General features: G+C 41.8%; 1 protein-coding gene across 4 annotated transcripts in view; it reads right to left on the bottom strand.

The window, feature by feature from the left end:
- The window catches only part of LOC134628869 (glutamate receptor 2-like), a 114,640-nt gene that overhangs the window by 22,320 nt on the left and 64,523 nt on the right, over positions 1-27,797 (bottom strand). For 2 of the 4 annotated variants that reach the window (XM_063475665.1, XM_063475663.1), the window contains exon 17: positions 4,432-4,546. In XM_063475665.1, coding sequence (XP_063331735.1) covers positions 4,432-4,546 — 115 coding nt within the window. Of the gene's footprint in view, positions 1-3,441; positions 3,557-4,431; positions 4,547-27,797 lie in introns of all 4 variants that reach the window. The other 2 variants (XM_063475666.1, XM_063475664.1) reach the window with 1 other exon arrangement.

The following is a 27,797-nucleotide window of genomic DNA, read 5'->3' as shown; positions in this document are numbered from 1 at the left end:
GGAGCAGTGAGCTCAAGGGGCAGTGACAGGGAGGTTGGTGGCACAGGTGTGTGGTGTTTTAGTTATTGAGCTCTTTCTCTCTTCCTGTGTGATTTTTAGTGAAGCCGGAGCAGAGAGTGGAGAGGTGTGTCATAGTGCAGCTGGAAAGCTGCGCCCATGGGTGCCGAGCCAGAATAACGACAAAGAAACTGTCAGTAGTATGTGTCACAGCAATAAAAAGGGAAAATAAAAATAACAAACAGTGTGTCCACTTTTGGTCCATCTTCACACTGGTGCCAAAAACCCTGTTGCCATGTCGGACCCGCAAGCCATGCCACCAGTGCAGCCACTGCAGATTCCAGGCCTGCCGGATGACGGAGGAGGAGCAACCGTTTGCCTGGGCCTGGAAGCTGCATGATGCGGCAGCGAGGTGGCTACAGCCCGGGCAGTCCAGAAGGGGAGGCCCACATGCTAGGGAAAGTTGTGCAGGAGCAGTCCATGGAAAAGGGCTGTCTGCAGACATCGCGGTGGGTGCATTGCCACCGGTCCGCGAATGTGGGGGTGGCGGTCCTTTTTGCTGGCAGCCAGAGCGGAGGGGCCAGAGAGGGCAAGACAGCCAACAGGCACACAGGCCCCGGTGACAGTGCTGAGGCAATGGGTTCTAGCAACTTCTCCGGTGGAGTGCGCCCTACACTGCACCCCACTAACCCCTTTCTCTCCATTCTGCCTTCCCAGGGCCCGGAAGGGGCTGGCGCTGTACCCTAGCCATGGAGGGCGGCACATTGTTTATTGTTAGAAGACAGGCTATATCGAGTGAGTCGTGACACTTGCACGGAGGAGACACACACCCAGTTGTTGGTACCGCAAAGCCGCCGAGAAATGATTTTCCAGGCAGCTCACTATAACCCTAAGGCAGGGCATATGGGATTTGACAAGACTCTGGAGCAAATTATGACCCGGTTTTATTGGCCAGGTATCCGAGAGGATGTGCACCGCTGGTGCGCATCTTGTCCGGAATGCCAACTTGTTAACCAGCCAGCCATACCAAAAGTGCCTTTGCGCCACCTACCATTATTGGAGGTCCCATTTGAAAGTATTGGCATGGACCTCATTGGGCCATTTCACCGGAGTACAAGCGGCTATCACTTTGTATTGGTCCTAGTGGATTATGCAACGCCAGAAACACCCAGAAACAGTGCCGTTGTGCACCGTCTCTGCAAAGAGTGTGGTGCAGGCACTGTTTCAGGTCATCTCCCGAGTCCGTATTCCGAAAGAAATACTGACTGACCAAGGCATGTGGTTCATGTCTTGCACACTGAAGGAACTGTACAAATCATGGGGCATTAAATCTATTCAGACCAGTGTCTACCACCCTCAGACTGACGGGCTGGTGGAGTGGCTGAATAAGACTTTAAAGTCCATGATTCCGAAGTTCATACATGAGGATGAATGCAATTAGGATCACTGGTTAGACCCTCTGTTATTTGCAGTGCGGGAGGTGCCCCAGGCCACCATGGGATTTTCTCCCTTTGCCAGGAAGCCGTGTGGGGTGCTCAACCTAATTAATGAAAGCTGGGAGGAAGGTCCAGCAACGTCAGCAGCATCTGTATAATAGAGTGGCCAGGCAATTTTCACCGGGGAGACAAAGTGCTTGTATTACTACCTTCTTCTAGCTCTAAACTACTCACCAAGTGGCAAGGGCCCTTTGTGGTCACACAGCGAATGGGGAACGTTGACTATGAGGTCTCGCAGTTGGACAGAGAGGGGCCACACAGATTTGTCATCTCAACCTCCTTAAAGCATGGAGAGAGACTGAAACTGCGTCTCTGGTGAGCCTGGTCAAGGAGAGAGATAAGTTGGGGCAGGAAGTACCAAATTCCACCATTCCCACCTCCCTCCACTGCAACGACCATCTCACACAGGCCCAGAGAGCTGATGTTGCCACATTGCAACAGCGCTTTGCACACATGTTCTCCCCCCTGACCAGCTGTACGTCTCTCATCAAGCATCATTTTGAAACGCAACCTGGCATGGCATGACAGTGCGTTCATGACCCTACAGGCTTCCTGAACATAAAAGACAAATTGCTCAGATGGAATTGGCTGAAATGCTAAAAATGGGAGTAATAGAAAAGTCAAACAGCACCTGGTGTAGCCTCATAGTTCTTGTAGTGAGGAAAGATGGGTCTATACGGTTCTGTGTCAGCTATCAAAAGATGAATAAAGTGTCATGCTTTGATCCTTAACCCATCCCCTGGGTCAACGAGCCCCTGGACCAGTTGGGCATGGCCCATTTTTTCATGACACTGAATTTAACCAAGGGCTATTCACAGTTTCTCTTATCTGCAGAGTTCATGGAAAAAACGGCCTTCTCCACTTTTGTATGGTTTTTGCCAGTTCGGTACACTTCTTTTTGGCTTGTTTGGGCCCCGGCCACATATCAGCGCCTCATGGACTGGGTGCTGCGACTGCACGCTGCATATGCTGCCGCCTACCTGGATGATGTTATCATCTACAGTGACACCTGGGCGGAGCATGTGCAGTGGGTGGCAGTGGTCCTGGAGTCCTGCAGACTGATGCCTCAAACAGAGCGCTGGGGGCCGTTTTGTCCCAGCAGGCAAGGAGGGTCGACCGGCCCGTACCCTACATCAGCTGGAAGGAAAAGGAGTGCCTGATGGTTCAGCCGGATGGCTCCCCGGCCTCAGTTGGGCGGTGGGGGTGTGTGGCGGAGGTGTGGTCCATGGCTCAGCTGCAGGGGAGGGGTGGCACAGGTGTGTGGTGTTTTAGTTAATGAGCTCTCTTTTCCAGCTGGAAAGCTGCACGCATAGGTGCTGAGCCGGAAAAACGAGAAAGAAACTGTGTGTGTCACGGCAATAAAAAGGGAAAATAAACCTAAACAGTGAATCCACTTGTGGTCCTTCTTCACAATGTGTTTTGTGGACTTGAAAAGGCATTTGACAGTGTCCATTGGGATGTACCTCCAAGTCTGATGCCATGATTTTCAGCTGGAAATAGATGGATTGCCCACTATGGGTTAGGAATGAGCTGCTGCGTGGAGGAGTATTTTGATGTCTTGCAAGTGAGGGAAGGGTGGAGTAGGAGATTAACAACAAACTGGTAGCGCCGCAGTGACAGATCTTGGCGCTTTTGCTTAGATTGCAGCCCCCATGACGTGAAGAGGCACAGAAAATGTATGGAGGGATGGACAGAATTTCTATTACTTACTTTTACCTTGATGCCTATAAATTTTGTTTCAGAGATAGTTCCTTCCTCAATGGGCAGAAAAGGTCTGTTAATACACTTTTTGGTTAGCATTATACATGTGAATATTGTTGAACTGTCTCTGTTCTTGACATTACCTAAAGCTGCAAGCAATCCATACTAACTACTGTGGAGTCTTACCGTGTATATTGAATGTGTGAACAGACAGTGTATTTGACTGACCCACAGACATAAAACTAACCTTATTTGTGGAGTCCTTGAAGCCACATTCTCCTTTATCGTACCACCACTTGTTTTTCATCTTGTCTAGGGTCCCTTGCTCATTCAGTTTCAATACGGCAAGGTTTACTGGCACTCTTCAATGGGAATAACATAAATAACATCATTATCAATGTTATCTTATGTTATTAATGAGGCAGCGGTTCTCAAACTCTGGTCTAGCCACCAAGACAGGTCCCTCATGTGCTACTAATTATTCATCATTAAAACTTTCATTGCAGCATTTGAAAAGATTACTTTCAATGTAAAGATCGTCTAATGGCTTTGTTTATTTTGTATGAGACACCTTTTAGCAAGTTCACTGTCTGTTGATTGTCAGATATTAAATACTAAAAATATTTAGACATGACCATGAACAGGAAGTCTGTAAAGACTCTGTGGAATAATCTTGTTTAATTTGGCAAAGCTGCTTAAAGAAAATCTTGTGTTGTCAGGGCCTCTCTGCTTGGCCCTGGAGACAGAGAATGAGATGTGCTCAGCGAAAAGGCTTTCTGCTTTTTCAGTAGCAGTACTCCTCCAGGGCAGAGCCATTGATAAATAGAGTTTGGGCAGTTGCACAAAATCTTTATCGACAGCTCTTCTCCTGCACTGTTGCTACCATCTGGTGTGAGGTCACCTGACCCTGATCTGTAAGTCCTTATCTGCCTGCAAGTGCACTCTGAACCTGACCTCAACCAAACAGGGGCAACATATCAGCAAAAGAAGCATTACAGACTACAATGCTACATGTTCTGGTTCCTTATTGCATCTGCTAAATCTAGTAGTTCTAGCGTATTAGTTTTTCTTTGTTCTTCAATTTCTGTAGGGGGTTACAGCTAGCTACTAGTCTTTGATGTCACATGTGGCATTGTATCTCTGTTTCTTCTTTACACTTTTTACATTTAATAACCCAGTGTCACCTGTGTGTTGTGTGCTGTAGTGTATATGTGTGTGTGTGTGTGTGTGTATTAACCTTGCTCTCCCCTCCTCCGCTGCCGCATTCTCCCTTGTCATACCACCACTTGTTTTTCAGTTTGTCCAGCAGCCCCTGCTCGTTCAACTTTAACACCGCCAGGTTCACCGCATTTCTACATGAACACAGTGGCTGTTAGCAGTTCAACTCTTGCCAGTGTCTGTCCTCCTGCTGATATGCATGTTAATAGGATGTAAATAATAATAATTACTGTAAACACAATAGAGATAAAAGGAAATTGATTTTCTCATAACAGTTATCTTGAAGTAATATTTATATAATATGGTGTTTTGGTGGCTACACTCATGGAAATCAGAATGTTGTGTGGTATGTCAAATTTATATTTGTCATTATAAAACAGAGATACACAGAGATGGAGTTTTGGTTCTCATACAGTTGTCAAAAGTTTACATTCATCATTGAGATGAATGCCATAGTAATTTGGACTTTTATATATGTATATATCAAACTAAAACAAATACCTGAATCTCAAATATCTATAAAGATTACTTGAAAATATAACACTGAATGTGTGCAAGGTTATTTTGTTGGCTTCAATATATTTTTGTACTGTGGGGCTTAAAATCCACATAACTGCACTGTTAGGATTTAAAAGTACCAGTCTCTTGAGCCCCACTTTTGATACAAGTTGAGTGAGCAGTGCTTTGTCTTCCTGCCAGGTCCTCTTAAATTACATCTATTGACTTCAGAGGGTTAAGATAGTGTTTGTATATTTTTGAGTCCGCATGTAAACCTTTGACCATGTGGATTATAAAAAATAAATGTAAACTTGTGCATCCAATTCTTGTTTTTTTAAGTAATTGAAGATATATGCTGTACAATCATTCCACCCTGAAAAAAAAACCCAGCTGTTCTAGCTCTGTAATTACTCTGTAATTAAAGTAAGTAGAGTGCCCCTGATATCGCAGTATATTAGCTGTTAGCAGTGTGTTATGGAGGATGAAATAGACTGTCACTCAAACCTCCAGTGTAGAATTTAGCACTTTTTAAATAGCTTTTATTTTTAATAAACTGCTGCCAAATCCTGCCCATTTATACAACTGCAATCATTCATCAAATTGTTTTGATTTCTCTAGCTACACCTATGTAAAAAGTGTGAATCTGAACATAACATTCACACTTGAAATAGCTTTCAGGGTGATTCTAATAAATGGCAATGATTAGGTCATTTTTTCAATTTTTTGTAAAAGTTACAGCAATGAAAAATGATTGCATGATTAAATTCGGAGTAGCTGGAAAAGTGAAAGTGAGAGGTTTTGTAATTTGGTAAGACATATGTCAAGGGCTAGGTTAATGCCTTCGCAGATTACCAATAATACTTTATGGGTATTATGGCATACCTTAGAATGATATGAAATATATTTAGAATGGTGAGCTGCTCAAATTCCAATTATAAATATTCATTATAAACCAGCATACCTTTATTATAATAAACTAGTACCTACTCTATAATAATGTTCCACATAACCAGACTACGAGCTGATTGCACACACATTGTCAGTGTCATCTCATACTGATGCTTGGTCTTGAGTCCCTTTTAATCATATTTGCATTTAATGGTAGTGCCATTTTTAAATATTTTCTACCAACTGGAATTATTGTGGCCATTTTTGTTGAATGTTTATAAAATGCAATTTGTATTCATTTTAGTTTTTTCTTTAAAGTTGTAAGAATATACTGACCTAGTTTTGTTAAGTAAATTTGTAATTAATTTTTGGAAAAGTTTTTTGGAAAGTGATTGGTTTATTAGCTTATGGACCCTCCCATTAATTAGGGGATTAAGAGCACCCTGGAGGGGTGTGGTAAATGTTTTTTGTTTTTTGTTTGCCAAATGTCAGATGGGAAGACGGGAGGGTTAGAAAATGATTTTTTGACCACCTTTGAAGTTGTTAAAGCAAATTAAGTTAACTTTCGTTTAATTTTAAGTTGTAAGAAGTTATTTGGTTGATTTTTGTTTATAATTTTGCACGAAATAAACGCCATATGATTTTTAAACAATGGAGTCAGAAGTGCGTTCCAAAAACAAACCTCCCATTGCCACCCACGGTCTTTTCTTGGACTTTTTTGGTGTTTGGAACATAAAAGGCTGTGACAGGAATTGTACAGGCTTGTTCAATGTTGGTGGTTCTAAGCCTGTATGTATGCTATATTTCCATCCTGATACAAAAACAGTCCCATTTAAAAAAAATATATAGATCTTGGATTAGATTACCAGATCATTCACGGCACTGGTTGCCACCAGCAGCACCATTAATAAAGAGGGTACTGGTAGAAACTATGAAGCAACAGTCAAGGAGAGGAGGAAAGAATGTCTGAAGACAGCTGATAAAGTAGGAGTATGAAGTTGAGAATCTAAACTGTGACTATTGCGGTGAAGGGAGGAATGAGTCTGAAATGATACAGAGAAGGAATTATTGATATATACATTTGTGCAAGTGATGAGGCAGAAGAGGAAAGCCAAGAGCATAAGCAGCTATGGCTAAGAGGAAGAAAAGGCCATCTGGTAATTCCGAGGTAGGTTGTTTGCACCCTGGCATTTCCAGTCAGCATATCAAAATGTCCTTTGGCAAGATACTGAACCAGTAAACACTAATTAAAATATATCTCAAATAATCAATGAACCTGCCAGGTCTAATATAAAGAACATTCCCTGATCTGTAATTTATCTTTTGTACTAATGGAAGTGACAGCGTCATTGGACAAGGTGTTATTGATTTAGGGCTTGAGCTACGATCCTATTGCATGTTACAGAAAAACCACCTTAAGGGAACCTAGAATTATTTTTAAGGGAAAAACAAGCTATTTCGCATAGTCTCACAGAAGCCAGCAGACCTGGGGAGGGAACTTAAAGGAGAATGCCTGGTGGCCGTGGCAACCCAAAGAGATAACCCACATAGCAGACAGGTCTGGCCTGGATCTGGTATCAAGCCAGCACTGCTGGCTGACTTCTGGCATGGTAAGTGGTATGTCATCCAAATATGGGCCAGGCCCGGCGTAGATGGCACTGTTTATGTGATGGCATGCCACATCTGTCCCGATTGTGGTTTTGTTTATGTTGCCCAGGCTCATAGAAAACAGGTCTGGCCCAGATCCGGCATCAAGCTGGCACTTCTGACTGACTGGTGTCATGGCAGAGTGTCTGTCAACCAGATGTGGGCTAGGTCTGGCAATGATGGCACTGTTTATGTTCCTATTTTCCTGTTTTAGTTAAAAGACCCAAATGCCATGTTGCAATACTATACTGCTATGGTAGCCAATGTTTCAAATGCAGGTTTGACAGGTTTGTGAGTGTACACTTTAGCCAAAACCTAGTGAGGTTTACTCATGCTTACTACCGGGTGGTTGTAGCTCAGGAGGTAGAGCAGATCACCTACTAATCAAAGGGTTATTGGTTCGATCCCTGGCTTCTCCAGCCTGCATGTCAGGAGTATGAATGTAGTTAGGAATCACTCCGTTTAGAGAAAGTGTGTGAATGTGGCATGTTGTATAGAGCACTTTGAGTAATCCACGAGAGTAGAAAAGTGCTATATAAGAATCAGTCCATTCACTGTCTCAGTTTTGTCATGTTACTTTTGCACTATTATGTTCCGGCACATGTTGTTATTACATGGCTTGATTAAGGTACACATTAGGCCAGCACAGGACCACCAGTGTGTCTGCAACTGGCCTTGTGCTGGCCCATATGTGGGCCACCTCTGGCAAACCTGATCTGGGCCACCAAAGGGCCGTCATTCTTTGCAGTATGTGGGCCATGTGTAAGCACATTGTGTGGGCCAGATCCGGGCCATACCAATTTTGCTATGTGGGCCTGTTCTCTTGTGTGCTCGCTATCTGCAGGAGGCATAATAGGGGTTTGGTGCAGCTGGTGTCAGGTGGCAGTCAGGGACTGAGGCAACAGGGAGGTCCCATCTGAGCTGTGCTGAATGATATTCAAAGTGCAAAGAAGTATTGGAGTCATCCAACCAGGTGGGGCAGCTGCCAGTACCCCACCTGGTTGGGTACTTGGGTACATCCTAGGTCGCTCAATGATTGATTTTGTAATTGTATCATCATATCTGCAACAATGGGCTCTGGACACGTGGGTGAAGTGGGGAACTGAGCTGTCAATCAATTGCCACCTAGTGGTAGGTTGGATTAGGTGGCAGGGGAGGATGGTAGACAGGCCTGGCATGACCAAACATATAGTGAGGGTGGACTGGGAGCTTCTGGCAGAAGCTCTGGCCTGTGAGATCTTTAACTTTCACCCCCAACAGAGCTTTGACAGCATTCTAATGAAGGCTGGGGACCCTGAGAATCAAGGGACTATGTTCTGTACTTCCACTGTTGTGCTGAGCTGTAGCTGCAATGTGGTTGGTGCCTATATAAATAAACTTGACATTGACCTTGTCATAGTGGCAATCCCCAAACTAGGTGGAAAGCGGTTGTGAAGGGAGCAATCAACCTGAAATGCAGTGTTATTGGGCTTGGTTAGTTTGTGTGACTGAAAACAGCTGACAAGTATCAGCAGCCAAAGTGCACTTGGGCTCAAACAAAATCTTGGGTGTGGGAAGAATTCATTGAGGCCATAGAATGAGACTGTCAGCCTTGAAGTGATTCTGGTTACGTCAGGCAACTTAGGAGGAGAAAGCTGCACTCTACACATATTTACATAGTGTATAGTGCAGCTGGAGCACTGCTGACTTCACTGATGATATGGTTTGGTGCTGAAAGTAATACTTTGAGGATCTCCTAAATCCCACTGACATATAACTTCCATTGTGGAAGCAGAATATGGGAATGGCTTGTGACCTGTGACCAGTGTTTGTGTTTTCAATTTATACAATTCAGTTTTATTTATACAGGGCCAAATAACAACAACAGGCACCTCAAGGTGCTTTATATTGTAAAGTAGACATTACTTTACAATATAAATATAATGTAAATATAATTTGTTTTCCTAACCCTACACTAACAGTCATGCTTGAAACTTGAAGCAAGAAATAAGATCCATCAGACTTTATACTCCAACTGTCGCCAAAGACCGACAAACTTTCTTTTAACAGGAAGAAACCTCCAGCAGGCTGAGCCTGAGTCTTGGACTTTCAAGTTCTGTTTATTTCTTAGTTTTTGCATTGTTTAGATTTTCACCTCCGCATCTATGCATAGTCTCTAATGGATGCATCTTAGCGTATCTTGGGGTTAGTGTCTTGCCAAAGGACATTTGGCATGCAGACTGAAGCAGTCAGAGATTGAACCACAAAGCTTGCAACTAGTAGATGACCAGCTCTACCTCCTGAGCCACAGTTTCCCTGCCTTCCTGTTTTCCCATGTGCTATTCTGTATTGCATGGTATATATTATGTTGTATTTTGGACTTTTTTTCTTGTAGTCCCCTTCTGTCATGATGTGGAGTGTGATAGTAAGGAATGAGGACCTCAAATGCAGGATGCAAAGACATAGTTTTAAAACAAAGCAAGCCATTTGAATAAAGCTGGATAAACCTCCATAATACAAAGTAACACAGTAAGACATGAAAAACAGTACAACATAATGGAACACAGGCAAACTAAGGTAATGAGTGAAGTGGAAACTAACAAACAAAACCCCCCCCCCCAGAAATGAAAAGTCCAAAAACACAAACACAGGGTCATAGGACGTGACAAGTCTACGTGTAAAGTAACTTGTTTATCATAAACACCATATACTGATTAATGTAAATATTTTTTTAAGATTTCTAAAATCCTATGTTTGTTATGTGATCTAAAATGCTACTTATAGCCACTTATAGCAACTAATAATATAATCACTTATTTGTCAGTATTGCCATTCATATATTTTAAGTTTGATGCTTTGTATATACCAGTGTCCTACATTTTGTTTCTGAACAGAGCCCATCAGTGACTTAACACTGCTAATCTGTAACAGTGAAAAAATGAAAGAAAATCTGTATGCCCATGCTAGCAGCAGAGACCATGCAATTCAATACAGCAAGTAATTCAGTATTTAGCTCAAATCAAGACTTTTTCATAAGAGAAACTGTAGAAATGAAATGTGTGTCTCTGGTTCTACCATGATGTATACAGTGACAACAGAAATCCAATAAAGCTGTAAAGCTCCATTAAGCAAAGTTTAGCATTCATTTAAAAAAAATGAAATGTACTGATCCTAACACTCAACACTGAACTCAAAACCTTATAAAGATCTCTAAATTCACTGTTTTGACTTACAAGTCCAGCGTGTTAAATCCTAGTCCTTAGCAACTAGCAACTGTTGGCTAATACTCAAGTCCTGTTCCTTACATATAGTTTAAAACATTTTTAAGGCCCATATCCTCATTGGGATTTCTTTGTTCCAATTAGCCACAATCTAAACAAACAATAGCACTAAAATTTTCCTTCAGTCTTCTATACTTAGATAGCAGAGGTGGTAAACGTACAGAAATTCTGTACTTAAGTAGAGGTACGGATATACGAGTGTTAAAAATTACTACAGTAAACGTTGAAATACTCAGTTCAATTCAATTATATTTATACAGCGCCAAATCACAACAACAGTCACCTCAAAGCGCTTTATATTGTAAGGTAGACCCAACAATAATATATACCAGGGGTCAGCAACCTTTAACACCGAAAGAGCCATTTGGACCTGGTTTCCACGCAAAAGAAAACACTGGGAGCTGCAAATACTTTTTGACATCTAAAATGAAGATAACACTGTATATATTGTTTTTTACCTTTATGCTTTATTTGAACAACTAAAGTGTGTTGCTTATGAAATCCATGAAGTGCTACAGAGAAAATTACATTTTATTTATGTAATTTGCACATTTTGAACTCTTTAAGAAATATAACAAAAGGAAAGACACCCAGCTGAACTAAAATGATCCATGTAGCAAACAAAAACTGTTATATCGCCTTTGGGCTTTTGGAGCCTTGACCTGACTTTTAAAAATTAATTGGGAAAAAAAGCACTATGCTGCTAAAAGATGAAAAATAGACATTTGCAAAATTCTGCCTAAATATGTATTTTACCTGGTTAATGTGTGTGGCGGGGCGTGGTCTGCAGCGCCACTGCAGGGGAGGCGGACGCACCTGAGCGGCACCCGCAATCACGCCTCGCCGCCTTTACGTCTGCGCTATCTATGCTGTTGGTATGTGTCGGGCTGTGAGCTGAAAAGCTACAGCCGGCTGTATGCGTACAGCAACCGTGTGTGAAAAGTGGTCAATAAAGAGATGCTGGAAAGCATGTTCATGGAAACATCGTCGGGTCTGCCGTGGTATGTTTACAATGGGACTTCTGCTCCCGAACCTCTGCGCACAGCGTCTGCAAATCGGGGCTGTACGAAGTCACTTTCATCTTTACACAGGGCTGTAAGCTGTCATCTGTGAGGCGTGAGCGGTGTTTGTTTTTAACATAGTTCACGGTGGAGAATAGCTGCTGACATAATGTGGATCCATAATTGGCCTACCTGGAGTTGAAAGTCTCGATAAATGCATGGCGTTTCGGCGGGTATACCGGCTTCCGTGAGTGTGACGCTTATTTTGAGCGATGAAAAAATAATAGAATATAATTTTATTTTTATATTTCAATAATCTTCCAATTTAGAACTACAAGGTAGAAAAGAACTAACATAAATAAAATACACTTCAGCTAAATACTTCTAATTTATTTTCCCAAACCACGCAGAGCCGCACTATATGGACTAAAGAGCCGCATGCGGCTCCGGAGCCGCAGGTTGCCGACCCCTGATATATACAGAGGAAAAACCCAACAATCATATGACCCCCTATGAGCAAGCACTTTGGCAACAGTGGGAAGGAAAAACTCCCTTTTAACAGGAAGAAACCTCTGATAGAACCAAGCTCAGGGAGGGGCGGGGCCATCGGTGAGAGAAGGAAGACGGGATAAAGACATGCTGTGGAAGAGAGACAGAGATTAATAACAAGTATGATTCAATGCAGAGTGGTGTATTAACACACACTGAGTGAGAAAGGAAACTCAGTGCATCATGGGAATCCCCCAGCAGCCTACACCTATTGCAGCATAACCAAGGGAGGATTCAGGGTCACCCAATCCAGCCCTAACTATATGCTTTAGCAAAAAGGAAAGTTTTAAGCCTAATCTTGAAAGTAGAGATAGTGTCTGTTTCCTGAATCCAAACTGGAAGCTGGTTCCACAGAAGAGGGGCCTGAAAACTGAAGGCTCTGCCTCCCATTCTACTTTTAAATACTCTAGGAACAACAAGTAAGCCTGCAGTGTGAGAGCGAAGTGCTCTAATAGGGTGATATGGTACTACAAGGTCATTAAGATAAGATGGGGCCTGATTATTTAAGACCTTGTATGTGAGGAGCAGGAGTTTGAATTCAATTCTGGAACTAATGAGAAACCTAGGGTTATTCTTATTTACTCAATCAGTGATGAATAATAAGATGTTCTTATAAAGCACTAAACTATTTCTTCAGGCTAAATGATGATCTTCTACATTTGTGACACGCCATTTCCTCTCCGGCTTACGAGTTATCTGCTTTAACCTCCTAAGACCCGAACTCTTCCACGGCATGCATTTTTAATTTCTCTTTGATATTTGGGCATATTGGGGCCCGATGAATGTAAAAACAAAGAATTGCCAGATTTTTTTTTTTACCTTATTTCTGTTTTTAAGAAAAATAAGAGCCACATATGAGGATATTCGTTTAAAATTTTGATAGAACAGTAGCACTATAATGTCCTTGTAAGTGGATATCAGGCCCATGTAGAGCAAAATTGAGTATTTTTATATGTGGACATCACCCAAAATGTGATGTCCACATATGTGGACGCCAGGTCTTAGGAGGTTAAGCTACGTGTTTGAAAATTATACCACAGAGTCAAATATTTCTGATTTGAGGCTCTATTTTTCACAGGAGCTATAGTATCCAGAGCCATACGTAGTGAGGAGGTAAAATTATTAACAAGATGATCGACCTCTGTTGGAGTAGTGTTCAGGTAGCTGCTCTGTTCTGTGTTGGTACAGGGCATTGAAGATGATAACAGTGAGCGGATTATATTCTTAAACTTAGTTACAGCACTTTCAGAAAGACGCCTACTGTGATAAAGTCTACTCCCCACTGCTGTGTAAGCAATTATTGTAAATGTTATCAGGAAATGATCAGACAGCAGAGGGTTTTCAGGAAACACTGTTAAATGTTCAGTTTCTATGCCATATGTTAAAACAAGATCTAGAGTAAGGGTGGGTTTAAAAAAATCTCACAAAACAAAAACAAACAAAAAACCGCCAGCCCATATTAACACTTGAATATGGCACACGGTTTTATCTCTTTTATGTGATACCCCCTGGTGATTAATACATGAACAGGATTGTGTTGCATGTGTTTGCTATTTAGACTCAAATCGGTTTGATGTTTGATAGCCTACAATGACGTGAAATAATAATTTCCATTAAATGTGTTTAATCAAAAGTAATGAGCCCGCTTTGATAATGTAAGGGGTATAACGTAAAGTGCAGATAATTAAAAATTCTACGTATGTACAGTAACAAAGTATTTGTACTTCATTACTTCCCACCTACGTTATATAGTCTTTTCCTACATAATTTGAGCACTCAAAGCGCTTTCTAACTCCAAGCTTCATTCAACTATTCACACACACAGTAATATAAGTACTTTTTGAACCTAACATTTATGCACTTATATTCCGATAGATACATTGTAGGCAACTCACAGTGGTTCAGAATGTTGGACAAGGATACTTTAACATGCAGGCTGGAGGAGCCAGGGATAGAACCACGAACCTTTCAATTGGTAGACGATGGATTATGAAAGAGTGCGTTTGTGCTGCATGTGGCTAAAACGGACAAGTGTCCTGGCAGGAAAGTGACATATAAACTGTCATGGCGTGACTGGGAGGAACAGCCAAGCCAACACATTGATCTGAACCTGAGTGGTGTTCTCTCACAAAACTTCTAGGTTCACAGATTGTCCATGATGAACATTATGATCAAGTAAAGCCATGTTTGTGATAAGAGTTGGAAACAGGATGCCATCAGTCGCAAGTTGATGATTGATTTTGCAATTTTATCATTAGACCTGCTGTCATATCTTGCACATTTGGGTGAAAAGATCCATTCACCTGGTGGTGAACAGATCAGGTGGGAGGGGAGGATGCCAGACAGGACTGGTGTATCCACATATAAAGTGAGGGTGTGCTGGGAACCTCAGTCTGATCTCCCCAGTGCAGGAGACTTTTAATTTCTGGAGAAACTGAGTCTGAATGGACCATGTTGTGCATCTCTATTGCTGAGGTAACTATGGGGCTGTGGCCACCAGGTAGCCAAAAGGGAGCCAACAGGCTGAAGGAGTCTGCTGACCTTGGCTAGCTTGTCGGATGCTGGAGACAGGTACTAAGCAGAGCCCAGCTCTTGGAGTAGCTGAAGCTGAAGCATATTGTATTATTGTAGGGTCTACCTTAAAATATAAAGCGCCTTGATGTGACTGTTGTTTCTGATGTTAAATTAGCTGGTATCTGATGATAAAGTTCTGCTGATCTGCAGAGGGTGGTGAGATCAGCACGGCGCATCACCAGGACTGAACTGCCAGTCATGCAGGATCTCTATAGACAGCGCTGCATGAAGAAGATGCAGCGGATCCTCTCTGATCCCAGCCACAGACTTTTCACACTCCTGCTGTCCAGCAGGCGGTTCAGGAGCATCCAGACCCGCACTACCAGACACAGAGACGGTTTTACCCACAAGCCATCAGACTTTTTTGAACTGCTGACATTCTATACACACCATTACATTACCATCACTACAATTACAGGACTCTACACACTGTCACTTCAACTAATGCCACTTAAATGCTCATTGCACAAGTTTTGCACAAACTGTAAATACCAAAACTTGTATATTTTATATTTAATATATAAAATATATTGTATATTTAATACTTTTTTCTGTTTATCATTATTATTACTGTTATTTCTGTTATTTTCTTCTTCATTTAACTGCACACTTTTATATGCTCATGTAAAGCTGAGGAGCACAAGCCAAAGAATTTCATTATGGGTAAATGTGGCTACACTGTTTATCTGTACATGACAATAAAACTTGAAACTTGAAACTGATCTGAACCGAGAACCTAGTTAGGCAGTTCAATGAATATGCTGAGGATCTCTGTGACCTGACCAACAAACCTTTTGTACAGAAGGAGAGTTGAAGTCACAAAGATAGTTAAAAAAAAACCTATTTGTGGTCCGCTTGGTGCAGCTTCTGCAGTAATGTGGATAAAGTCTAAGGAGCTTGGAAAGAAAAGCGTCTGGACTTCTTTAAGTTGCTTGAAGACGTTTCACCTCTCAACTGAGGCTTCGTCAGTTCTAGGGTCAAATGGTGGAGAGTCCCAGATTTAAACCCTGTGGGAGTATCCCCCCAAAGAGGGAAAAAAGGACCCCCTGATGATCCTCCACCTAATCACATGAGCCAAGGCGTTAAAAAGGGGTGTAGGTCACAATCATTCAAGGTTTCGGGTGAGCTCATTGTGAAACCTAGCCCCACCCTATCGTGTGATTTCCTGAGGTCTGTAAAACTATAAAACCTCTTACTACCTGTGCACCCTGTCACAATCCTTTGGACATGGGCTTCAGTTGATATAAAATAAATAAAGTTAGTGTTTTAAATGGTTTTAAATGGTTTTGTAGCTCCCTGCTAGTGATGTGTGAATCATGAACGAATCGTTCAATACTCAAGAATCACTTTACTGACTCGTGAATCATGATTCACAAGCCCAACTGACTCATTCACTGACTCATCCCTGTTGCTGTTAGCAAACTAATTTCAATAGTAGAAATATATCTAGCTTATAATTAAAATTGTGGGGGGAAAAAACAACAGCCGGTTTCTTAACAGAAACATTTCTGCTCTGAACTGGAAGAAAAAACCCTTAGTAGAAAGCTCACATCAAGACAATAGCTCCTCAGTTCACAGTAGCATCGCTCTGCTAACAGCACATTTGAGTTATTCACCCCCTCCCTTCCTGTGCGGAATCGTAGCATGAAAAAATCACTCATTCACGCACTCACCCCCTCCTTTCCTGTGCTGAATCGTAGCATGAATGAATCACTCAGGACTCATTCACCTCCTCCCTTCCTGTGCTGAATCGTAGCGTCAATGAATCACTGGTCGTATCCAAATTCATGGGCTGCATCCTCCTGAGGACGCATTTGTAGACCGATTACGTCACAGCGACGCGACGAAGGCTGTCCAAATTTGTAGACTCCTCTGAATGCAGCCGATAAATGCATCCTCCTTTTCCCCGAATTTGAAGGATGGGTCGGGTGTGTCCTTCGTGGCCCACGATATCCCAGAATTCATAGTGCGGCCCAGCCAAACTCCAGTTTCCGGAAATGGCGGCCGCTACTATGTTTTAAAATTACTCTTTCTGGGTCACAAAATAAACTTTTAACATATTTTCAGGCGAGAATCTGGGTGTGTAAACTTCAAATATCTGCTCGGTTTATCAAGATATCGCATATTTGCAAAAGTGCTTCGACGTTTTCAGAGACGTCTGTTACCCACCAGCTCGATAGCTAGCCGAGAGCTCGAGGGTCACTAGAGCCGCCGAGAATGGCACAACTCCCGGCACATCATTTCAGATCACCGCAGACTTTCGCTACTCAGGTTAAACGTAATATATAAGTCACTTAGACAACCTAAAAATGTTATTGTTTGGCTTTATTCAGTGTTTTATTTGTTCGTGAGTAAATCGGTTTGGCTGAGATTAAAGTTATTAGATTAGATAAAATAAAACTTTATTAATCCCCCGGGTGGGTTCCTCCTTGGTTTTCACACAGCTCAATAAACGTCAAACAGAAAACTGATTAAAAAGAAGTGTGAGATGGTCGAGAATTTACGCCAGTGTCCTGTTATATTTTAGATAGCAAGGAGCAGACGGCCGAGTTTATTACACTCCATCGAGACAGCGGTTACGCAAATCTGAAGGCTAGAGTTTAAGTTTGAGTGAAAATGTAATTTTTTTGCACTCTCTGGGCAACTGACTCAGTGACTCAAATGACTCAAAAAACCCGATTCATTTTTGTGAGTGACTCATTCAAACTCGATTCAGTAAAAAGAATCAAATTTACCATCACTACTCCCTGCATTGTTTTTACTTACATTTCACATAGTTAACTTTTTTCTTTGTGGAAATGAGGCTGTGGATTAAAATGCCATTGGGTATCATATGAATACGAGGCCAACAATGGTGTAACAGCCTAGAAACCGGAAAGACAGATTTGATAAGGACCCAATGTTTGTAATTTTGCCCCTATACACCACCAGATTTTTAAATGAAACAAGATTTAAGGAGGTTAACAAAAATACTGCATGAACAGTTTAAGAATTACAATAGTTTTATACTGAATCTCTGAATCTCACATTTTAAGAGGATTTTCTAAACTTGCTGACTACAGCAATTTATTTCTGTCATGGTTATGGGTCTGGTGACCCAGTGTTTATGTTTTCGATTATATTTTTGTGATTTCTAGTTCTTAGATTTTGTTCCTGTGCCTTCCATGTACCATCTACTGTACTTCCATCTACTGTAGGTTTATTTCTGCCTCCATGTTTATTCACCTGTTTCCCAGCTACATTTCTTGCTCCCTCTGTGCCTTATATCCAGTCAATCCACATCTCAGTTTTAGTCTCTGGCTTCCTGTTTTATTGTGATAGTTCTGTGTCCTGTGCTGGTGTATTCTGTTTTGCTTCCTCCCTGTCTTGTTATGTCAGTTTAGATCCAGCTGTGTTTTCTTCCTGTTGCAGATTCCCTTGTTATCCTCGGTGTATATATTGGCTGTGTCCCAATCCAGCGACCACACGCTTCGGAGTACGCATTTTGAGACCTATTATGTCACAGCGACGCGACAACGGCTGTCCCAATCCGAAGTGTACTCTAAATGTGGTCTCCAAATACGCCGTCGATTTCCCCAAATTTGAAGTTTGATCCGCTGTAGACTTCGTGGTCCCATATATCCCAGAATTCATAGCGCGGCGGTGGGTGTGGATAATTTTGCCGAAAAAAGCAGCAGATGGCTGAAGCAGAGCGGCCAAAGAGTAAACTTTCAAAAGTAAGTACTGAATATTATGTCACTTATTTATGTGCAAATGTTTAATAATGAAGAACATTAAAACATTACTGTTGGCCACATGTCGGCAAAGTTACAAACATTAGCAATGTTTGTACTATAGTTGACCTTAATCTTACAGAGAATGTGATGATTTTATGGATAATTAAAGTCAGTCATATATCCACAAACACAACAAGATGAAAGTCAGTGATGCTGCTCGGTTTGCAGTCCTGAATATCACGGCACAAGCAGGATTCACTGCACTGTTAATGTTAGCTATGTTATATTGCTGCCTCTGTTCGGTGGTGTCGAGCCAAACAGACTTTAACGTGTGTTTGAACGAGCTGACGGTTCACTCGTTAAGCTGAAAGAAAGATGCTTTAATCACAGGAGTCACACATGTGTCCACTGTACCATCTGGAACTCTTCTTGTTTAGCACTCGTAATAACACAAACACTAAATCCTCCTTCTCTTGTGCTGTTTTGTAGCAGTGTATACACCTGAGACTGTCACCTGTCTGTCTGTCCTGCACTCTCTCTCTGTTTCTTTCTCTCTGATTGTGGAATAAAAGTATGAACATGTATTTATAAGTTACACTTGTGTTTGAATCCTGCAGCTTATCACACATTTGATTTCCATGTGTGACAACTGCAAGTGACCAGAGTGAAGACAGACTGAGGGACCCACTGCTGCACATCATCTGTGAAGCTTTGCACCCCTGATGATCCACCAGGACAAACTCAGCAGTGTGTGAGGAAGAGGAGGAAGAAGAGCCAGCAGCAGCTGGCAGATGGAGAGAATAGACAGACTGTTCCCTGTTTGTGAAGGACTGCTAGGAAAGTTTAGAATAACTAATTGTCTGTCCTGAATCAGTCTTATTAGGTAATGTTCAAATAATGTTATCATTCCAGTGTTTTCAGTGTGGGAGAAAGTACTCAGGGCCTTCAAGTTACACACTATGAAAGGCAGCAACAAGTTTAATATTCAGAAACCTAAAGTATGTATCAGCAGCAGAATGGACCTAAAAATAAATGTCCATGTTTGTTTCAGTTCACTTATTGGTAATGTCACAAGAAAAACAATGGTGTGCTTGGTTTCAACGTAACTTTATTCTTTCATGAGTTATTTACAAGTTTCTCTTTGTTCACAGCCATTGACATGTTGAAGAGGTTAACACGTGAGGAGCGGATCCAAATTGTGTTAATATCTGGTGAACGCAGTAACTGGGTCATTGCAGCAGATTTCAATGCAAGACACCCTACGAGACCACCCATCTACCATGCTACAGTTAGCAAACTGCTTGCTAAGTTTCGTGAAACTGGTTCAGTGTTGGATTTGCCAAAATGTGGACACAAGAAAACTGTCACTAATGAAGAAACATCAGTGGCTGTCCTAGCTTCATTCAGCAAGAGCCCACAGCGTAGCACTCGCCGCATGTCACTGGAGAGTGGCATTAGTCGAACATCCCTTCGGCGGATATTAGCTACTCACAAATGGCAGCCTTACAAACTCCAGCTACTGCAGCATCTCAACGAGGATGACCCAGATCGGCGCACAGAATTTGCAGAATGGGCCAAACAAAAATTGGAACAGGACCCTCAGTTCACGCAGAAGATTTTGTTCAGTGATGAGGCAAACTTTTATGTGAATGGTGAAGTTAACAAACAAAACCAGCGCTATTGGTCTGACACTAACCCACATTGGATGGATCCCTCCAAGACTGTTGGAACAACAAAAGTGATGGTTTGGTGTGGTATATGGGGTACAACGATAGTGGGTCCATTCTTCATCAGTGGAAACCTCAAGGCCACCGGATATTTGAAATTGCTACATGATGATGTGTTTCCCTCTTTGTGCACTGAAGCTGGGACGTTCCCTGAGTTTTTCCAGCAAGATGGTGCACCACCACATTATGGGTGCCAGGTCCCAGCATTCCTCGATGAACAGTTTCCTAGAAAGTGGATTGGTCGTCGTGGGCCAGTTGAATGGCCTCCCAGGTCTCCCGATCTGACCCCCTTAGACTTTTATCTTTGGGGTCATCTGAAGGCAATTGTCTATGGTGTGAAGATACGAGATGTGCAGCACCTGAAGCTACGGCTACTGGATGCCTGTGCTGGCATTTCTCCTGCGGTGTTGCTATCAGTGTGTGAAGAGTGGGAGAAGAGGGTTGCATTGACAATCCAACACAATGGGCAGCACATTGAACACATTTTATAAGTGGTCAGAAACTTGTAAATAACTCATGAAAGAATAAAGTTACGTTGAAACCAAGCACACCATTGTTTTTCTTGTGACATTACCAATAAGTTTGATGTGTCACATGGCCCTCTTCCTATTGAAAAACAAAAGTTGTATCCAAGATGGCCGACTTCTAAATGGCCACCATGGTCACCACCCATCTTGAGGAGTTTGCCCCCTCACATATACTAATGTGCCACAAACAGGACTTTAATATCACCAACCATTCCCATGTTATTACGGTGTATCCATATAAATGGCCCACCCTGTATAGTGTTACATCATATTCTATAAGGATGTTATGTGTTTGTTTACTTTCTGCCCAGTTTGACCCATTTAGCAGAAGTCAGCCTGTTTAAGGCTCTGATATCTATTCTGTATGACTTAGAGCAGTTATGACATGGTATGATTTTCTCATCCAATAAAGGAATATTTAATATATCAGTCTACTCTTCATTTTATCAGAAACAGTTATCACAGCTCGTACATTTTCTTTTTACACATATATGTAAGCATTGAGCCAAATGTAATAATGACAACATATTAAACGAACAATATTTGTCTCTTATATATAATATATCTATATATACACACTGTCAAAGATACTTGTCTTTGAGTCAAGATTTAAGGTAACATAAATAACTGCAACTTGAATCTTTGACACAGAGTTCAAGTTCACTGCTGTATTATATATCACAATAATCTGACAATAAATATAATATTGGCCATATTATATTTATATTACCAAAGTGAGATGACTTTAGTCTCATGAACAATATAAGCTAATTGTTATTTACTAACTAATCTTAAAATGACTGTTCAGTACAGAAATGAGGCCCAACAATCATGTTTTTACAGTTTTTAAACTGTAAAAAGGTGTGAAAGGGTGAGGGTGTCATCCTGACTGACACCCTCATTACCTCTGTGGACTCATTCCGCTTCCTGGGTACCACCATCACCCAGGACCTGAAGTGGGAGCCCACCATCACCTCCGTCATTAAGAAAGCCCAGCAGAGGATGTACTTCCTGAGGCAGCTGAAGAAATTCACCTTGCCAATACGGACGATGATGCAATTCTACACCGCAATCATCGAGTCCATCCTCACCTCCTCCATCACCGTGTGGTACGCTGGAGCCACTATCAGGGACAAACAGAGACTGCAGCGTGTTGTGCGCTCTGCTGAGAAGGTGATTGGCTGCAGACTCCCATCTCTGCAGGACCTGTACACCTCCAGGACACTGGGGCGCGCAGCTCGGATCACAGCTGACCCTTCTCACCCTGGACACAGTCTGTTTGACCTGCTCACCTCAGGCAGGAGGCTCCGGTCCATTCGCACCAGAACCTCTCGCCATAAGAACAGTTTCTTCCCCTCTGCTGTTGGACTCATGAACAATAACCATATGACTGTTCCCACCACTAACACATGACCCTACGCTGTGTTCACTGCATCATTCCATGTTTGGCACTGATCACCGTCTGCACTCATATATATATCTATCTACTTAGCACTTTTAATTCTTATTTTTATGTCTATTTAAGCGTTATATGACAGTATGTTCGCACTAAGTACCGCAGCAATTTCCTAATGTTGTAAACCTGCTCAACATTTGGCAATAAAACCCTTTCTGATTCTGATTTACAGATACTCAACTAATCAAAGTGATGCCATGAAAAAAAATGAATAACCAAAAAACAGTTTTTCTCCTTCATTTCTGTCAAACAATGCTGTATGAAACGTTTTCGTGGTTAGATCCATGGTTGCTAGGCAACCTGAGCAGCGCAATGAAGGCTAGACCATCCCACTTCACAAGCCTCTCACTTCCGGACTTCTCGTACTTCGTAATACGCGAACTGCGCGTACTCCGAAGCGTGCGGTCGCTGGATTGGGACACAGCCATTGTGTGTGTTTTCCTCTGTTTGTTGTTGGTTCATCTGCTTCTCTCCCCCTGTGTTTCCAGGTTCCAGGTTCTGAGTTCCATTTTCAGGTTTCATGAAGTGCTTTGTGTTTAGATTTCCCAGTTTAGGTTATGTTAGTTCCCTTTCTGCCTTTTGTTTGTAATGTGTTGTGCAGCCCTAAATAAAGACTCGCTTTTTGTTAATATCATCACTCCGTCTCCATGGTCTGCACTTGGATCCACTTTCTCTCCATTCCACGGCATCTGCCTTCACAGACATGACAATTTCATGTCAATACACCTCATTTAAAATCACCTAATTTAGAATCACCTATTAATCCAGCACTACATATCTTTGGACTGGCTGCTAAGTTTACCGTATACGTTTTTCTTCAATTTATTTTTTATTTTATTAACTTTTGTGCCTGGAGCAGCTTAAATCACTAATGTCTAGCTGTATAGCTATCCATCATTGGGTTGTCTTCAAACACTTGTGTTAATGCACCGTGCCTGTATAGGCTAATGCATTGGCTGCCCAGTAAATAGAGTTGGGCCACTGGTAGTGCCAGTCCTTCCCATATACAGGTCCTTCTCAAAAAATTAGCATATTGTGATAAAGTTCATTTATTTATGTACTGATAAACATTAGACTTTCATATATTTTAGATTCATTACACACAACTGAAGTAGTTCAAGCCTTTCATTGTTTTAATATTGATGATTTTGGCATACATAACTCATGAAAACCCAAAATTCCTGTCTCAAAAAATTAGCATATCATGAAAAGGTTCTCTAAACGAGCTATTAACCTAACCATCTGAATCAACGAATTAACTCTAAACACCTGCAAAAGATTCCTGAGGCTTTTAAAAACTCGCAGCTTGGTTCATTACTCAAAACCGCAATCATGGGTAAGACTGCCGACCTGACTGCTGTCCAGAAGGCCATCATTGACACCCTCAAGCAAGAGGGTAAGACACAGAAAGAAATTTCTGAACGAATAGGCTGTTCCCAGAGTGCTGTATCAAGGCACCTCAGTGGGAAGTCTGTGGGAAGGAAAAAGTGTGGCAGAAAACTCTGCACAACGAGAAGAGGTGACCGGACCCTGAGGAAGATTGTGGAGAAGAACCGATTCCAGACCTTGGGGGACCTGCGGAAGAAGTGGACTGAGTCTGGAGTAGAAACATCCAGAGCCACCGTGTACAGGCGTGTGCAGGAAATGGGCTACAGGTGCCGCATTCCCCAGGTCAAGCCACTTTTGAACCAGAAACAGCAGCAGAAGCGCCTGACCTGGGCTACAGAGAAGCAGCACTGGACTGTTGCTCAGTGGTCCAAAGTACTTTTTTCAGATGAAAGCAACTTTTGCATGTCATTCGGAAATCAAGGTGCCAGAGTCTGGAGGAAGACTGGGGAGAGGGAAATGCCAAAATGCTCGAAGTCTAGTGTCAAGTACCCACAGTCAGTGATGGTCTGGGGTGCCATGTCAGCTGCCGGTGTTGGTCCATTGTGTTTTATCAAGGGCAGGGTCAATGCAGCTAGCTATCAGGAGATTTTGGAGCACTTCATGCTTCCATCTGCTGAAACGCTTTATGGAGATGAAGATTTCATTTTTCAGCACGACCTGGCACCTGCTCACAGTGCCAAAACCACTGGTAAATGGTTTACTGACCATGGTATTACTGTGCTCAATTGGCCTGCCAACTCTCCTGACCTGAACCCCATAGAGAATCTGTGGGATACTGTGAAGAGAAAGTTGAGAGACGCAAGACCCAACACTCTGGATGAGCTTAAGGCCGCTATCGAAGCATCCTGGGCCTCCATAACACCTCACCAGTGCCACAGGCTGATTGCCTCCATGCCACGCCGCATTGAAGCAGTCATTTCTGCAAAAGGATTCCCGACCAAGTATTGAGTGCATAACTGAACATAATTATTTGAAGGTTGACTTTTTTTGTATTAAAAACACTGTTCTTTTATTGGTCGGATGAAATATGCTAATTTTTTGAGATAGGAATTTTGGGTTTTCATGAGTTATGTATGCCAAAATCATCAATATTAAAACAATGAAAGGCTTGAACTATTTCAGTGTGTAATGAATCTAAAATATATGAAAGTCTAATGTTTATCAGTACATTACAGGAAATAATGAACTTTATCACAATATGCTAATTTTTTGAGAAGGACCTGTATGTTTTCCATCATTAGAAGAACTTCATTATATTATTAATGAACATATCCATAAATGTATCTCAAATAAGTTGAAGTCCCACCACAATGGTCTGCTACATCTCAAATGAAACTTGAAGCACAGGAATGAATTGTGATATTGGGTTTTGTCATTTAATTATTATTTCGGCTTTTGTGAATTTTTTTTCTAGTTTCTGTTAATAGTTTGTTTCCTTGTGCCTGTGAGTTTTTCTTTCGTTGTGTATTCTTGTCTCCCTTTGCGACTGGCCTTATGGCATTTAGCGTTCTGAGAAAGAAAAGCATCTTGCAGTTTAACTTTTTTGTGATGGCTAAAAAAGGCCACCCAAACACATGAAATATCATTTGAAGGGTGAGGATGTCCTCATCAGGACTAACTAGTGTAGCTCAAAAGATGAAGCCTAAAAACAAATGTCCATTACAGTGGACATAAATGAATAGGCTGCGTCTCAGGAGGATATATTTACAAGAGTTTCACTTTCAGGAGCAGAATATTTTAATGAGTCATGCTAATGTTAATTAAAAAGTCTGTGGCACACAATTTACTGTAAACTGCATGAAATCTAATGCGTAATAAAAATAGTTTCATATGCCTGTTGTGGCTTTGATAGCTGCTGCTAGAAGAGATTCTTTTCAGGAGGAGTTATTGGAACGAGTACATAATCGGGACTTTGTGTGGATGGCTCAAACTTGTTATTGCAGTGCTAAATCTTTGCCTCTGTCCTAAAACTCTTCACTCTGTCTTCAAACTGAGGGTTTAGAGGTGAGCTTCCTTATTGTTCCTCAATAACACTGAAATTTGCTTCTTTTTTCCAGCATCCAGCGAACTACTCTTACTACTGAATCTGTAAAAATAAAAGTGTTACTGTGTTATGTCGATGCGTGGATGTGGAGGAAAATGGTCTGATTCTTATATAGTGCTTTTCTACTCTCCCGGAGTACTCAAAGCACTGTATACAACATGCCTCATTCACCCCATTCATACAAGTACTTCTAAACGCAAGTGCAAACTAACCAACATTCACACTCCGATGGACGCATTGGAGGGCAACTTGGGGTTAGTATCTCGCCCAAGGATATTTGGCATGCAGACTGGGAGAAGCCAAGGATCAAACCACCAACCTTCAGTAGCTGATCTGCTCTACCACCTGAGCCACAGCCGATGCATACTTCACGCATGTCGCACATTAACAGAGTAACTGGAGCGTCTGTTTTCAGAGAGAAACACTTGTGTGAAACCTAAGCTCACAATGGATTATTTTGGTTAGCAGGCCTGCAGCACTGCTCCCTTCTCAGGATTTTTGAGCCACATATTCACGCTGCTCTCAGCAGATTGCTGTTTTTTACTGAAGTGAAGTGGTTGCATTTTTGGATATACAGGGTGGGCCATTTATATGGATACACGGTAATAAAATGGGAATGGTTGGTGATATTGAAGTCCTGTTTGTTCGACTAATGCCACTCTCCAGTGACATGCGGCGAGTGCTACGCTGTGGGCTCTTGCTGAATGAAGCTAGGACAGCCACTGATGTTTCTTCATTAGTGACAGTTTTCTTGCGTCCACATTTTGGCAAATCCAACACTGAACCAGTTTCACGAAACTTAGCAAGCAGTTTGCTAACTGTAGCATGGTAGATGGGTGGTCTCGTAGGGTGTCTTGCATTGAAATCTGCTGCAATAACCCGGTTACTGCGTTCACCAGATATCAACACAATTTCGATCCGCTCCTCACGTGTTAACCTCTTCAACATGTCAATGGCTGTGAACAAAGAGAAACTTGTAAATAACTCATGAAAGAATAAAGTTACGTTGAAACCAAGCACACCATTATTTTTCTTGTGACATTACCAATAAGTTTGATGTGTCACATGGCCCTCTTCTTATTGAAAAAACAAAAGTTGTATCCAAGATGGCCGACTTCTAAATGGCCACCATGGTCACCACCCATCTTGAGGAGTTTGCCCCCTCACATATACTAATGTGCCACAAACAGGACTTTAATATCACCAACCATTCCCATTTTATTACGGTGTATCCATATAAATGGCCCACCCTGTACAATACAGGGTGGGCCAATACTGTACAATACAGTGCATTGTTAGTAGATCACCCTGCAATTGTGATATCACAATACTTTGACAGTTGTGGACAGGAGTATTTTTATGGCTGGCCTTACCGCATATGTGTTTGTAAGAGTTTCATTTTCAGTAAGTTAAACTAAACCATGTTTAGTAAACAAACAGGGTGAATTATTGCCTATAAAATATAATACATCTTATTTTCTTATGTTTTCCTGCTGTGATCCGGTGTGGCTCCTTTCCTTCTCCAAGTTTTTCTGTGACTGCAGTAAAATTTCCTTTCATCCATCACTTATCCCAGCTGAACTGTCCTATTATATAGCAGTTATACAGATGTTCCTCTGATAATAAGTGTAGAGGTATGAAAAAGCTTTGCCCTTTTAGGCATTTTTTTTATTCTTACATTCCAGTATTTCAGATAATGCCTCCTCAGGATCACAAGTAGTATTCTTAGCACAGTGTAGGAATAAAATAAATTTAACTAAACCCTATTCTCCTTGCTTAGTAAGTTATGGTAAATGGACTGGTATTCATAGTGCTTTTCTGTTTAAGCACACAAAACAACTGAGTTCTTTGTCCCTTGAGAGACATAAGGTATTGACAAAATGTTTCCATCTCTATCCCTGGGCTATGTGTTGGGGCTCCCCGCCTCAGATCCACTACAGTTCAATGCCTTGTTGTTTTGGGCCAACCTAGATTTAGTTTTCCAGTTGGTTTCAATCTTAGAGTGGCCTTTGGTGAGTATACCACTAACGCTAGAGTATATTGTGTTCATTATGAGTATAACTGTTGGTGTTTCAAAATTGATTAATGGAGCTTATAACAGCTAATTTA

Source organism: Pelmatolapia mariae, linkage group LG6 (genome assembly GCF_036321145.2).
Source record: "Pelmatolapia mariae isolate MD_Pm_ZW linkage group LG6, Pm_UMD_F_2, whole genome shotgun sequence".
Classification (NCBI taxonomy): Eukaryota; Metazoa; Chordata; class Actinopteri; order Cichliformes; family Cichlidae; genus Pelmatolapia; species Pelmatolapia mariae.
This window is presented reverse-complemented; position numbering and strand designations above follow the sequence as displayed.